General features: G+C 52.0%; 1 protein-coding gene across 3 annotated transcripts in view; it reads right to left on the reverse strand.

Moving 5' to 3' along the window:
• Window positions 1-15,767, reverse strand: part of FBXO9 (F-box protein 9) — a 49,053-nt gene that overhangs the window by 23,577 nt on the left and 9,709 nt on the right. For all 3 annotated transcript variants that reach the window (XM_073589163.1, XM_073589161.1, XM_073589162.1), the window contains exon 6: window positions 9,291-9,421. In XM_073589163.1, the coding sequence (XP_073445264.1) occupies window positions 9,291-9,421 (131 nt within the window). The remainder of the gene's footprint in view (window positions 1-9,290; window positions 9,422-15,767) is intronic.

Genomic DNA, 15,767 nt, shown 5'->3' on the forward strand with positions numbered 1-15,767 from the left:
GGAAGTCGTCCTAGACAGATAGATTCTCATCGCCCTGACCAGATCCAGCTTGATCAGGGACCGCTCCCGAGGGTGAGTAGGACTCGGACAGAAGGACGGCAGAACAATATCCTCATTGAGGTGAAAGTAGGACACCACCTTCGGAACAAAAGAGGGCGGAGGCCGTAGAACTACCTTGTCCTGGTGAAGTACCAAGAAAGGACAGCAGCAAGAAAGAGCCGCTAATTCCGACACGCGCCGGATGGAAGTGATGGCCACCAGAAAAGCTACCTTCCAAGAAAGGAGAGAAAGGGAAACATCCCTGAGAGGTTCAAAAGGAGAACCTTGCAGAACCTCAAGAACCAAATTAAGATCCCATGGATCCACGGGCGCTCGGTACGGAGGAGGCTTGTGAGCCACGCCCTGAAGAAAGGTTTTGACCTGAGGGCGGGAGGCCAACGTCTTCTGAAATAAAATGGACAGCGCCGAAACTTGAACCTTCAAGGAACTGAGAGCAAGCCCCGCATCCAGCCCTGCCTGGAGAAACGCCAGAACGGAAGGGAGCGAAAAGCACATGGGCGCGATGTTATTGTCCTCACACCAAGTGAAATAGGCCTTCCAAGTACGGTAGTAAATCTTGGAAGACGATGGCTTCCTGGCTCGGATCATGGTATGAATTACTCGACCGGAGAATCCTGCTCGTTTCAAAACCTCGGTCTCAACAGCCACGCCGTTAAATTGAGCGGCCGAGAATTGGGGTGGCAAATCGGGCCTTGAGACAGCAGATCTGCCCTGTCTGGAAGCTTCCAGGGGGCGTCCGCGAGAAAGTTGACAATGTCCGCGAACCAAGACCTTCTGGGCCAATTCAGGGCGATGAGAATGACTGGAATTCCTTCTGCTTTGATCTTCTTCAACAGCTTGGGAAGAAGAGGCAGGAGAGGGAACAGGTAGGGGAGCTCAAACTGCGACCAAGGAATGGCCAGAGCGTCGGCGCCCACTGCGAGAGGATCTCGAGCCCTGGATACAAACTGTGGGACTTTCCTGTTGAGGAGAGAGGTTAGCAGATCTACGTCCGGGGTTCCCCAACGACAGCAAAGCTGAAGAAATACATCCGGATGTAGGGACCATTCTCCTGCAGCGAGACCTTCGCGGCTGAGAAAATCGGCGGCCCAGTTGTCCACGCCGGGAATGTGTACCGCGGAGATTGTCGGTACCGAAATCTCTGCCCAGTGAAGGATCTTGGACACCTCTGCCAGAGCTGAGGCACTCCGTGTCCCTCCTTGACGGTTGACATATGCCACCGCTGTGGCATTGTCTGTCTGAATCCGGATAGGCAGGCCCCTGAGGAGCCTCTCCCAGTGTACGAGAGCCAGATAAATCGCTGGTATCTCTAGGACGTTGATCGGCAGGGCCGATTCCCGAGTCGACCAACGACCCTGAACAGTGTGATTGCGGAACACTGCCCCCCATCCGAGGAGGCTGGCATCCGTTGTTACAATCTGCCAGTGAATGGGAAGAAAAGACCGCCCCAAGAGGATGAGAGGTGACGTCAACCACCAGTTGAGAGACCGCTTGAACCGGCATGAAAGACGAACAGGGCGATCCAGTGACAGAGCAGACCTGTTCCACCTCGACAGAATGGCGTGTTGGAGAGGTCTGGCGTGAAATTGGGCAAAGGGAACTGCCTCTATCGCCGCCACCATCTTTCCCAGGACCCTCATGGTTGTTCGGAGGGACGGAAATCGTGTGGTCTGCAGCGATCGTACATCCTGCTGCAGGGAGACAATCTTCTCTCGTGGGAGAAAGACCCTTGACCGACGAGTGTCGAACAGTAGGCCCAGAAACACAAGGCGTTGAGAAGGAACCAGACAGGACTTTTTCCTGTTGACGATCCACCCGAAATTGGAAAGAGTGTCTAGGACGATCTTCAAACTTAGGTGCGCCTGGTGAAAAGAGGGAGCTTTGATAAGAATATTGTCGAGGTACGGAAAAAGAACGAGACCTCTGATCCTCAACAAGGCCATCAACGCAGCCATGATCTTCGTGAAGACTCTGGGAGCGGTGGCGAGACTGAAGGGCAGCGCAACGAACTGGTAATGTTCCTGGCGAACCGCAAAACGCAGGAACTTCTAATGTCCGGAGAATATGGGAACATGTAGATAGGCATCTTGGATGCCTATTGAACACATGAATTCCTGCTCCTCCATGGAAGCGATTACCGAACGAACCGACTCCATCCGGAATCGGCGAAGCCGGACTCTCTTGTTGAGCAGCTTGAGATCCAAGATGGGTCGAACCGCCCCGTCTTTTTTCGGCACCACGAATAGGTTTGAATAAAACCCTGTGAACCGCTCCGATTCGGGAACGGGCACAATCACCCCGGAACTGAGGAGAGAGGCGATGGCCATAAAGAACCCCGGGAACAAGGCTGGATCTTTTGGAGGACGGGATTCGAAAAAACGATCCCGTGGAAGAGAGACGAACTCTATCTTGTATCCCGACGATACGACCTCCCTGACCCAGGCATCCTCTACTGAGGCCAGCCAGACATCCTTGAAGAACAAGAGAGTCAACCTCCCAATTGGAAGAGACCCTCGGGAGTCCGAGGATAGTCATGCTGAAGTGGACCGTCCAGATCTGGATCTGGATGGTCTGCCCTGTGAAGAGTGGGATCGTCAGGAGGGAGTGGGTCTGAATGAAACTTTCTTCCTATCTAGGCGTGCCTGCGGCCTTTGTTGGTTGGAGGAGGTCTCCGCCGTATTGAAACGGCGGAAAGCCCGAACGGGTCGAAACTCACGCATTAGTGGAGGTCTGCGAGGTTTGGACTGAGGGAGGAGAGAACTCGTGCCTCCGGTGGCGTCTTTAATAATCTGGTCCAACTGGGAACCAAAGAGGCGCACTCCCTGAAAAGGCAGATTAGTAAGAGACTTTTTAGACGACAAGTCCGCCTGCCAGGCTTTGAGCCAAATTGTACTTCGGATTGCCACGACGTTGCTTGACGCCTGAACTGTGCAGGATTCGGCATCCAATGAAGCAGAAAGCAAATAATCCCCCGCATGGGAAATCTGATTGGCGAGATCGGCCAATCGATCTGGTTGTGCTTTCCCTAGGATGCCCAGACGAAGATCCTCTGCCCAAGTAGCTATGGCCCTTGCTGCCCAAGATGAAGCAAAGATTGGGCATACCGCCGTCGAAGCCGCTTCAAAGGCAGACTTCACCAGGGATTCTATAATTCCATCATTAGAATCCTTTAAAGATGCCACACCTGAAAGCGGGAGAACCGTGTTATTAGACATTCTGGACACGGGCGGGTCCACCGAGGCAGAGGCAGACCAGTTATCCGTGAGCTCTTTACCAAACGGGTACAGTACGCCGAGACGCTTTCCTCTTTGAAAGCGTCTGGTCGGATCTTCCCTTTCTCTTGTAAAAATCTTTCCAAACTCGGAATGAAAAGGAAATACCCTGGAGGGTGTTTCCTCCCGTCTGAACGAAACCTCCTGATCTGAGGATTTCGCAGGGAAGTCAGAGATTTCGAAGGTGTGGTTAATTGCCGCGATGAGGTTCTGTACTGTAACCTTCATGTCCACGTCCTGGCCAGATTCCAGCTCTACAATCCCTTCAGAAGACATATCAGAGAACGCTTCACCTGACTCGGGTGAGGAGGCACGGGAGGGCGACTGCTGGGAAGGACTAGGTGCAGATGAGGGGCCAGGAGAGGATTCCGGCCGGAGATCCTGCCTGGGCCTTTTGCGGCTTCTGCTAGCTGGCTCAGATGGAGCATCTTGTGACCTGCTGGACCCTGCATTAGTGTCCAGGGGCAACTTGTCCAGAACGGCCACTAGGGACTGAGACACCCTGGTGAGGTCTGCCACAGACTGTGAAAGAGACGAGGCCCAGCCAGGAATGGGTGGTTCGCTTTCCCGTGGCGCAATAAGTGGTTCCTGGACGAGGTCATGCTGAACGGGATTGCTGCAGTCCAGGCAGATGGGAGTAGGCTGACCTGAGGGAAGTTTGCGATTGCAAGAGGAGCATGCGAAAAACTGGACTAGGGTGCCCATGGGGACTAGCGGACAGCCACGATCAGGCTTAGAAGTAGACATGGTGAAGGAAGAGAAGATAAAAACCTGCGGAACTGCCGGAAGGTTGGGGGACAGAAAGGCAGGGTAGGGTGTCAGTCTGCAGATGCAGAAGTACTCACGGTCTGGTGACCCCAAAAGAGATGAATTAGGCTCCTGCAACTGGCCAGGGACCAACAGGAAGCGCTGGTCTCTGCTTTAGTCTCCGGCTGTCAGGCTGCAAAGATGGCGACAGCCCGACGAGAGGAAGTAAAAAGCACGGTTTCTGTGCAAGAAGAAGGGCGGAGCTAGTCGCCTCCCCAGAGGGAAAACCCGCCCCCCTTCCCAGCCACAAGCCTGAAGAGGCGGTGGGAGGGCCTAGGAAGGCAACGGCCTATGAGCGGACGGGGGCGTGGCCGCGACGGGCGCGAAGGCCCAAACTGAAGCCGGGGGCTAAATTAGACACGGCGGCCGCCTGTCAGCAGAGGGCGGCGCGGAAGAACTGCGGCGCAGCCGCGCCCACCCCTAAGAAGACGCCGCCCTAGCCCTCCCAGACGCAACCCTACGCAAGAATACCGGCGGTGGGGTGAAGAAAGCCCGCACCGCAGCTGGGGCCAAAAGGGATGCGGCAACTGGGAAGCGCCGGCCGCTGATAACCTGCGGCGCTACTTTGGCGCCGCAACCCGACGTCCTTGTGGAAACTCTGGGTGGCGTCTTCTTCCGGTCCAATAAAGGTACCTTCCATATCCCACGCTGTCTGTGCATGTCCTCCGTCTTCGCGCCTCGTCCAACCGACAGGCTCTGGTGGGCGAGTGGGTGGGAGGCAGGGGGCAAGGACCATCCGTTTTCGCTGGTACGTCCTGTGCTGAGCCCGTGGTCCGCCTGGAGAGCTATGAGGATACGGGGTGACAGTACACGCCGTACTCAGTCTCTTTGTGGGAGTACAGTTGTGACTGTTCACACTGTATCCCGCCTAAGACCTGAAAGGGAACGACGCACATCGAGGTAGATATGGGTCCAATGAAGGACCCGTGTCCACCTCCTACTGACACTAAGCTAAACTGAGGAAATTCCCTGCCGGTCGGTGGGGTGTACACTGCGGAGGAGGAGCTAACCTTTTTTTTTTTGCATAGTGTCAGCCTCCTAGTGGCAGCAGCATACACCCATGGTCTCTGTGTCCTCCAATAAGGCGAACGAGAAAACAGCACCCCCGACATATTGAAAACTGCTGTCAGGTAGCTTATTAACCCCTTCACGACCCAGCCTATTTTGACCTTAATGACCTGGCCATTTTTTGCAATTCTGACCAGTGTCCATTTATGAGGCAATAACTCAGGAACGCTTCAACGGATCCTAGCGATTCTGAGAATGTTTTTTCGTGACATATTGGGCTTCATGTTAGTGGTAAATATTTAGGTCGATAATTTTTGCTTTTTTTGTGAAAAGAAAAATCGGAAATCTGGCGAAAATTTTGCAATTTTTAATTTTTATTCTGTTAAACCATAGAGTTATGTTACACAAAATAGTTAATAATAACATTTTCCACATGCCTATTTTATATCAGCACAATATTGGAAACAAAATTTTTTTTTGTTAGGAAGTTATAAGGGTTAAAAGTTGACCAGCGATTTCTCATTTTTACAACAAGATTTACAAAACCATTTTTTAGGGACCATCTCACATTTGAAGTCAGTTTGAGGGGTCTATATTGCAGAAAATACCCAAAAGTGACACCATTCTAAAAACTGCATCCCTCAAGCTACTCAAAACTACATTCAAGAAGATTATTAACCCTTCAGGTGCTTCACAGGAACTAAAGCATCGTGGAAGGAAAAAAATGGACATTTTAATTTTTCTAACAAAAATGTTCTTTTAGCACCAATTTTTTTTCCATTTTCACATGGGCAACAGGATAAAATGGATCCTAAAATTTGTGGGGCAGTTTCTCCTGAGTAAACCGATACCTCATATGTGGTCATAAACCACTGTTTGGGTGCACGGCTGGGCTCAGAAGGGAAGGAGCGCCATTTGACTTTTTGAATGGAAAATTACCTCCAATCTTTTGCGGACACCATGTCGCATTTGGAGAGCCCCTGTGTGCCTAAACATTGGAGCTCATCCACAAGTGACCCCATTTTGGAAACTAGACCCCCCAAGGAACTTATCTAAATGTGTTGTGAGAACTTTGAACCCCCTAGTGTTTCACTAAAGTTTATAGCGCAGAGCCGTGAAAATAATAATAAAAAAAAAAGTTGTTTTTTTTTCCACAAAAAATGATTTTTTTAAGCCTGCAATTTTTTATTTTCACAAGGGTAACAGGAAAAATTAGACCCCAAAAGTTGTTGTCCAATTTGTCCTGAGTACCCTAGTACCCCAAATGTGGGGGTTGGAAACCACTGTTTGGGCACACATCAGGGCTCGAAAGGGAAGTAGTGCCGTTTTGGAATGAAGACTGATGGAATGGTCTGTGGGAATCAAGTTGCGTTTGCAGAGCCCTTGATGTGCCTACATAGTAGAAACCCCCCACAAGTGACACCATTTTGGAAACTAGACCCCCCAAGGAGCTTATCTAGATATGTGGTGAGCACTTTGAACCCCTAAAGTGCTTCACAGAAGTTTATAACGTAAAGCTGTGAAAATAAATCATTTTTTTTTCCACAAAAATGATTTTTTTTAGCCCTCAATTTTTTATTTTCCCAAGGGTAACAGGAGAAATTAGACCCCCAAAGTTGTTGTGCAATTTTTCCTGATACACTGATGCCCCATATGTTGGGGTTAAACCACTGTTTGGGCACACGTCGGCGCTAAGAAGGGAGGGAGCACCGTTTGACTTTTTGAACGCAAAATTGGCTGGAATCAATGGTGGCGCCATGTCACGTTTGGAGAGCCCCTGATGTGCCTAAATAGTGGAAACCCCCTCAATTCTAACCCTAACAAAGCCATAATCGTAACCATAACCACAAGCCTAACCCTAATCCCAACTCTAACTCCAACACATCCCTAACCCCAATTGGACGGCCGGTGGAGCGGAGGGCACAAGAGGGGAGCGGAGGACAGGACAAGGACGGAGGGGATGAAATACTGACGGCAGCAGCAGATCGCGGCCGTAAGTCGGTGGCAGCGGTAGATCATGGTCTCCAGCCATGGCCGATTTTATTGCAGCATCGGGCATGGCTGGATTGTAATATTTCACCACGTTTCATTGGTGAAATATTACAATTGCTCTGAATGACTGTTGAAAGTGAATCAGCTAATCAGAGCAATCGTAGCCACGGGGGGGGGGGCGGGGGAGGCAAAGCCAACCCACTGGGGTCACGTAAAGGTCCTCCTGTACCTGCAGGCTGGGTGACATTTCAGTGACCCCGGTCCCGCCATGACACACATGTTGAGTCACAGGTCAGGAAGTTACAAGTTTTTATGACGCATACGCAGCGTCACAGGTCGGAAAGGCGGTTAACCCTTCAGGTGCTTTTCAGAATTAATGCAAAGTGACATGACAGGAATGTGTATTCTTACTACCTAAATGTCGGTAACTTCTGAACATGTTACTATAGCCAGCAGAATCTAAGGTCGTTATTTGGCCGTGAATTGCCATGGCAAACATCAGGACCACACAATCATGATCTCAGGGTACCAATGGGGTTAAAGAGGAGGCCCAAACACTCAACCATTTATATCATATAATCACCACTGACAGCAGCATCTAAGGGGTTAAACAGATATTGACGGTGCCAATACTGACTGTGGCTAATGCAGCACGTTGTCAGCCATAGTGTACAGCCGACAGCTGCTGGACTGTCTTCTGAATGGGGATGCTATTCTCATATATCCGGTCAGTAAAAAGACATATTGGTAGTCATTAAGGTGTTAACAGAATAAAAGGGTGATTCAAATATTTAGATTTTAACTTTTTGTTAACATTTTCAACAATGTTTTTTTTCCCCACTCCACTTTTTAGTCTACCTGGGTGATTTGAACTTGCAAGTCATCTGCACGCTAATATTATACACAATAGTCTTACTGTAAACAGTGCAAATAGCTGTCTCTTTATGAAGATCGGTCTATGGTGCAGCTTCAATGGTGTACAAACATGGTCACAACAGGGGCCTTCAACAGGTTCCCCGGCCACCCATCAGAGAACCACAATCGCGTCACAGGTGCTACGAGCCCATTCCGATCTATTTAAAGGGAATCTGTCACCCCATTTTTCGACTATGAGATGCCGGCACCGACATCAGGGGCTTATCTACAGCATTCTGTAATGCTGTAGATAAGCTCCCGATGTAACCTGAAAGATAAGAAAAAAAAAAAAGAGTTAGATTATATTCACCCAGGGGTTCGGTCCGATGGGTGTCGCTGTCTGGTGCCTCCCATCTTCTAACGGTGACGTCCTCTTCTTTGCTGCCTGTCGTGGTTCCGGCGCAGGCGGAATCCTGCAGTGCACAGGCGCCGGGAGAGGTCCGGCGACTGCGCACTGCAGTATTCTGCTCTGGCCTCAACAGGGCAGAGCAGTGTGCCTGCGCCGGAGCCACGACAGGCAGGAAAGAAGAGGACGTCACCGTTAGAAGATGGGAGGCGTCGGACCGCAACACCCATCGGACCAAGACCGGACCGCCCCCCAGTGAGTATAATATAACTCCTTTTTCTTCTCCTTCAGGTTACATCGGGGGCTTATCTACAGCATTCAGTAATTCATCATGTCTGTGCCGGCAGCTCATAGTCGAAAAAAGGGGTGACAGATTCCCTTTAAATGTCAATCTCACAGATTGACAGTGGCATCCAAATAGTTAACAGCAGCAATCTGAGCTCAGAAACAGATGCCAGCACAAAACCAGCATTTACTGCATGTGGCGCTTAAGTAATCTCAGGTTTGGAGCCCCCTCCCAGCGCTGATCTACATGTATGTCAATTTGCTCACAAACGTTTTGCATTCCTCCAGCTCCCTCTTGATTACATGAGAATTTTGCTCTGGATGTTACTCCTTGATCAGTCAACCTTGGGAAGCAGGACAGGGAGAAGCTGATGGTCACCAGCCTCGGACCAGTCAGCAAAGACACATACCTCCTCAAAGTATGTTTTCTCAGAAATGTTGCAGTCTTTCAGAGTAAAATATAAACGGCTGAAATAAGGCACAAATTACTTTTTGCTTGAAAAGTTTAATTCTTGCAGTATTACATAATTTCTTATAAAATAAGCAGTACCAAAGCCAAATCACAGAGCGATATAGAAATGAAATAAAAAATGTACTGCACACACCTGAAATATGAGTCTGGCTGACATCGTATTCTGGCTGGCACAATTTAAGTGAGGACTCTTGAAATGTCAGCTGCTGCTGGAAGTATGATAATAGGTCAGACATCTTGCTGTCATCATTGGCGTCATCCATACTACAAAGGAACAGATCACATTTCATTGACTGTAAGCATGTGTGCCTCTAACACATGATGTACTCTGCTTGAACATGGAGTAGAATTTAGCAAGAAAAAAAAAAATCCATACTAAATGAAAAATAATCATCATTTGAATTTCTTGTAATAGTAAGACACAGCCCAAACACAGATCATGTCAATAAGAAGATAACAGCTAAAGGAACACTTCACAACATTATGGTATCTAAAACAAACAGTTATATTACCAGAGCACTGAACAAGACAAAATATACGGCAAAGATTATAGATAGGAGCAAGCACAGAACTCTCAAGTTATTTCTAACTCATCGAAAATCAGCATGATGTAGGGGCAGAGACCTGATTCGACTTAGGCCTGTTTCACACTTCAGTTTTCTGGCGTCAGTCAAAATCCGTCGTTAGCAGGAAAAAAAAAAAAAAAACGGATCCGACAGATTTGCCTGGCGGATCCGTTTTTTTCCCATAGACTTGTATTATCGACGGATTGTGACGGATGGCCATCCGTTTCGTCTGTCGTGCGACAGATCCGTCAGAAAATAGGTGTCCGTCGGCCGGGAAAAACGTCCATAGGAATGTTTTTTGTCTCTGTTGAAAAGGCGGACAGCGACGGATCCGTTGCCTGCTAAAATGGATGCCTATGGGCGGCGGGTCCGTTAAAAAAATGGATCAGTCGTCGGATTCCGTTTTTTGCAAATGAGCATGCCCGGAATCATTTCTGTTCCTTTAATTTAACCTCTAAAGCAACAAAAATCTCTCTCTCTCTAGAATCGTGTTCCTTAAAATTCCGAATTCTGCAGCTTCGACCTATCCGTCAAAAAAACGGAAGCAATGGATGAAAAACATGGATTTTTGTGAGTACTCACCGTAAAATCCTTTTCTCCGAGATGCTCATTGGGGGACACAGAGACTGTGGGTGTGTGCTTCTGCCGTCTGGAGGCTGACACTAAGTATACAAAAAAAGAGTTAGCTCCTCCTCCGCCGCATACACCCTCGCCCCCAGACCGGGCGTAACTCAGTTTAGTGCATAAGCAGTAGGAGAACGCGCCTTAAACTCAGGCAAGAAATTATACGTCTGAAAAAGGGACCACCCTGATCCTTACATAAGGATTTGTATAATTCAAAATAAACAGATGCCAACTGGCTAATAGGGTGGGTGCTGTGTCCCCCAATGAGCGTCTCGGAGAAAAGGATTTTACGGTGAGTACTCACAAAAATCCATGTTTCTCCTTCGTCTCATTGGGGGACACAGAGACTGTGGGACGTTCTAAAGCAGTCCCTGGGCGGGATCTTAGCTCACCCAATCCATGCTATTTTGCGCCCCTGATTAGAGGTGCGCAACTGCTGCCTGGAGAATCTTTCTTCCCAGGCTTGCATCCGAGGATGCCTGGGTATGTACGTTATAATGTTTGACAAACGTATGCAAACTGGACCAGGTAGCTGCTTTGCACACCTGTTCCGCTGAAGCCTGGTGTCGCAGTGCCCATGAGGCACCCACTGCTCGAGCCGAGTGTGCCTTGATCCCTGCCGGAACCGGCGTGCCACTGATTTGATATGATTCTTGGACTGTCAGACGAACCCATCTGGCCAAAGTCGCTCTGGACGCAGCGAGTCCCTTCCGCCGCCCTTCTGGAATCACGAATAGAGAGTCTGTCTGGCGGAATGGCGCTGTCCTTGTCACATACCTCCTAAGGGCTCTTACCAGATCCAGGGTGTGCAATGCCTTTTCTACCCTATGCACCGGTGCCGGGCAAAACGAGGGTAAGACAATGTCTTCGTTGATATGGAATGCAGAGACAACCTTCGGCAAGAAGGGGGGAGCTGGCCTTAAAACTACTTTATCCTTATAAAAAGTCAGGAACGGCGGTTTACAAGATAAAGCCGCCAGCTCCGAAACCCGCCTAATAGATGTTATCGCTACCAGAAAAACGACCTTCCTGGACAGGTAAGGTAAGGAGACTTCTTGTAACGGTTCGAAGGGAGGCTCCTGAAGGGCCCTGAGCACTAAGTTCAGGTCCCATGATTCCATCGGTGCCTTATAGGGGGGTACTAAATGTGCGACCCCTTGCATAAACGTCCTAACCTGCCTGATCGAAGCGACCTTTCGTTGGAAAAGCACCGACAGGGCCGAGACTTGCGTTCTGAGCGAACTTGGAGCCAATCCCGCGTCCAGCCCTGCCTGCAGAAAAGCCAGTACGTTGGGGATCGAAAAAACCAGAGGAGCCACTCCGCGATCCCTACACCAACGGAAAAATACTTCCCAAGTCCGATGATATACCTTCGCCGAGGAAGGCTTTCGGGCACTCACCATCGTGGCCACCACATCGCGCCTGAATCCTGCCTGTGTTAACAGCCAAGATTCAATGGCCACGCCGTCAAACACAGGGCCCCTAAGTTCGGATGGCAGATCGGCCCCTGGGACAGTAAGTCCGGCCGATCTGGGAGACGCCAGGGTACGTCCACCACTAGTTGAACCAGATCTGCATACCAGGCCCGCCGAGGCCAGTCTGGGGCCAGCAGAATTGCTGGAACCTTCTCTCTCCTTATCTTTCTGATGACTCTTGGAAGCAGAGGTAGCGGGGGGAACAAGTACGGGAGCCGAAACTGGCTCCACGGAAGCACCAGAGCGTCTGCTGCGATTGCCTGCGGGTCGAGGGATCGAGCGACGAACCTTTGAATCTTGGCGTTCTCTCTGGATGCCATAAGGTCCACGTCTGGTGTCCCCCACCGTTGGCAGATCTGTTGAAAAACCTCGGGGTGCAGGGACCACTCCCCTGCCGCGACCCCCTGTCGGCTGAGAAAATCCGCCGCCCAGTTTTCGATTCCCGGAATGTGCACCGCTGAAATTACCACGTGGTTTTTCTCGGCCCAACGCAGTACCAGCCCGACCTCGCGCATGGCTGCCTGGCTGCGCGTGCCCCCCTGATGGTTCACATACGCTACCGCTGTAGCATTGTCCGACTGAACGCGCACCGGCCGGTTTGTCAGCCAACGCTGAAAATGTTGCAGGGCCAATCGTATTGCCCGTATCTCCAGAATGTTGATCGGGAGAATTACCTCCCGAAAGGACCACCGCCCCTGGGCTGTGTGACTCTGGAAAACTGCTCCCCAACCCTGCAGGCTTGCATCGGTCGTCACCACCAACCACTGTTCCGGGGGAAAGGGTTTCCCCTGAACCAGAGACGAGTCGCGAGTCCACCACTGGAGTGACCGTCGGACCGGTGGAGACAAACTGCACCGATGATTGAGGGAAAGCAGCCTTCGGTCCCATGCTGACAAGAGCGCATGTTGAAGCGGACGGAGATGGAACTGGGCAAACGGGATTGCCTCCATCGCCGCCACCATTCTGCCCAACACACTCATGCCGTACCGGATGGATCTGGAGCCCGGCTGAAGAAGGTTCCGTACCCCCTGTTTGATCCTTTGCGCCTTGTCCTGAGGGAGGATCACCAGCCCCTGGGAGGTGTCGAAAACCATGCCTAGAAATACGATTCTCTGAGCCGGAACCAAGGACGACTTGTTCCGATTGATCAACCAACCTAGGCGGGCCAGGGTATCCAGAGTGATACCGACATTCTCCTGGCACGCCTGAAACGACGGCCCCTTTACCAAAAGGTCGTCCAGGTAGGGTAGTACCGTTATGCCCCGAGCATGCAGGATGGCCATAACCACCGCCATTATCTTTGTAAAGACTCTGGGGGCAGTGGCCAGACCGAAGGGCAGAGCAACAAATTGGAAATGTCGCCCTCCGATCGCAAAACGCAGGAACCTCTGGTGTGGAGGAAAAATCGGGATGTGTAGATATGCATCCTGCACATCGATCGAGGCCAGGAATTCCCCTGGATCCATGGCTGAAATGACCGAACGGAGGGATTCCATCCGGAATCGCCTGACCCTAATAAACTTGTTCAGGATCTTTAAATCCAGTACTGGCCTTACTGTCCCGTCCTTTTTGGGGACTGAAAACAGGTTGGAGTAAAAACCTTGCGTCTCTTCGCTTTTCGGCACTGGGACAATGACCCCGTTGCACTGTAGCGTCATTATAGCCTGCAACAGACCTTCCGCCTGCGATTCTGTTCCGGAGAGCCGGGAACGGAAGAAACGCCGTGGCGGGAGTCCGACAAACTCTATCTTGTACCCGGACGATATCAGTTCTGCCACCCAAGCGTCGCTTGCCACTGCGACCCAAACGTGGCTGAACCTTAGTAGGCGTCCGCCCACTCTGTCGTCCGTAGGTACGAAGTGCCTCGAGTCATTTTGCTGGAGGCTTTTGTGATCTGGCCCCCCTCGCTCTGGGCAAACGGCCTCGGCCTCTACCCAGCGGATTGGCCCTGTAAGAAACTTGCCTTTCTCTAATCTGACCATCATTTGCGGAGGTGGATGCCCTGGCCGAAGTCCACCTCCAGGAGCTACGAAAGGGCCGAAAACGCCTCTGCGTCTGCCTGAATGCCGGCCAACTTTTCTGCTGCGGTAGAAAACTACTCTTCCCCCCTGTGGCTTCTGAGATAAGCTTATCAAGCTTTTCACCGAACAACCGATTGCCTTGAAAAGGCAATGAGGTCAAGGATTTTTTAGAGATAGAATCCGCTTTCCATAATCTCAGCCATAATGCTCGCCTTACGGCGATCGCATTTGCTGCTGCCACAGCAGAACACTCGGCCGCATCCAGAGCGGCGCCGACGAGATAATCACTCGCTCCTGATATCTGATTTGTCACCTCCAAGATTTCCGCGGGCAGATCCCTGTCTTGGAGGGCCCTATGCAGAGTGTCTGCCCATGAAACCATGGCCTTAGCCACCCAGGTAGCCGCAAAGGAGGGGGCCAGAGCCGACCCTGCTGCCTCATACACTGAGCGGGCAAGCCCCTCTATGAGGCGATCAGTTGGGTCCTTAATAGAAGAACCGCTGGGTATCGACAATAGCGATCTTGATGCTAAACGTGACACCGGTGGGTCCACTACTGGCGACTCCACCCACCCTTTATGGAGTTCAGGAGGAAACGGATACTTTGCTTGCAGCGCCTTTTGCATTGCAAAGCGCTTATCCGGGTGTTCCCTATGTTTCTGGACTAGCTCCTCGAACTCCGGATGTGTGGCAAACCTTCTATGCGGACGCCTGGTTTTCTTGAAGGAGACCTTGTGACCTGAGGCCGTGGACACATCATCCTCGATCTCTAAAGTCTGGTTGACCGCCTCAATGAGGCTGTCCACCGAGTCCTGGTATCCCAGGCTTTCTGGATTCCAGGCTTCCTCCTCCTCGCCCTCGTCCTGATCGCTTCCTGAGCTTGGCGACAGGGAACGAGATGCCCTAAAAATCGCCGCCGACTCCCCAGAGGGCCCGGCCGACAGAGAACGAGCTCTCTTACCATGAGCTTGTCTGGTGCTGGAGCGGCCCCTAACGGACGAAGGGTCCTGAGACATGGACGAGCTGTCTTCCGCTGGCAGACCACCATCCTTGACCCTGCCCGGGCCTCGAAGGGACTCAATTGCCTTCGTAAGGGACATCATAGAATGCGATAAAGACACTGCCCATTCTGGGGGGTCCTGACCCCTGGGCTCTGCAACAATGGGGGGCTCCTGGGCTCGCTCCGACTCACAGGCTTCGCAAAATTTACCCGGCTGCGCCTTAGGCAGCCTGACCCCACAGGAAACGCAAACAGCGTATAGGAAAGAGTGAGCTTTCCCTTTGCCAGACATATTGCAGGGTAGGGTAGGAGGAGGAGGGTAACCCCTTCCTTGACAACCAGTGCGGCACTCGAAACGGGGTTGCACTCACCCACCGGTAACGTCCCACCTCTTCCACGGGGTGCTCTGGCCGCAGCGAAAACTCTGAGACGTGGACGAGCTGCTTCACGTGCCGTTACTCGCCGGGGGCACTGCGGTGCACTTTGGAGAGAGGCGGCGGGGCTTCCGACCGCACTCCGGCGAGGAAATGCGAGGAGGGGGAGGGGGGCGGGAGCCTCCGGTCACTGTGCGCGCCCGCCGCGCTCCCCGGGCCGCCGGAAGTCAGTGGGCGGGGCTTCCGGCCCCCACCGGAAGCGGCGGGCGGGCCTCGCGCGGAACTCGCGGCCCTCCCCATACAGCGGGGACCGCGGCCGCCGGCAGAGCTTCAGCCGTACTCCGGCGGGGACCTGCGAGGAGGGGGAGGAGGGCGCGCGCTCCCCGGCCACTGCGCGCCCGCCGCGCCCCCCGGGCTGCCGGAAGTCAGTGGGCGGGGCTTCCGGCTACCACCGGAAGGGGCGGGCAGGCCTCATGCGGCCTTGCGGATCTCCCCATACCGCGGGGACCGCGGCCGCCGGCGGGACTTCTGCCGCACTCCGCATGTGGCAC

This window comes from Dendrobates tinctorius, unplaced genomic scaffold (genome assembly GCF_039654945.1).
Source record: "Dendrobates tinctorius isolate UK_male_01 unplaced genomic scaffold, ASM3965494v1 ptg000107l, whole genome shotgun sequence".
NCBI classification, from domain to species: Eukaryota; Metazoa; Chordata; class Amphibia; order Anura; family Dendrobatidae; genus Dendrobates; species Dendrobates tinctorius.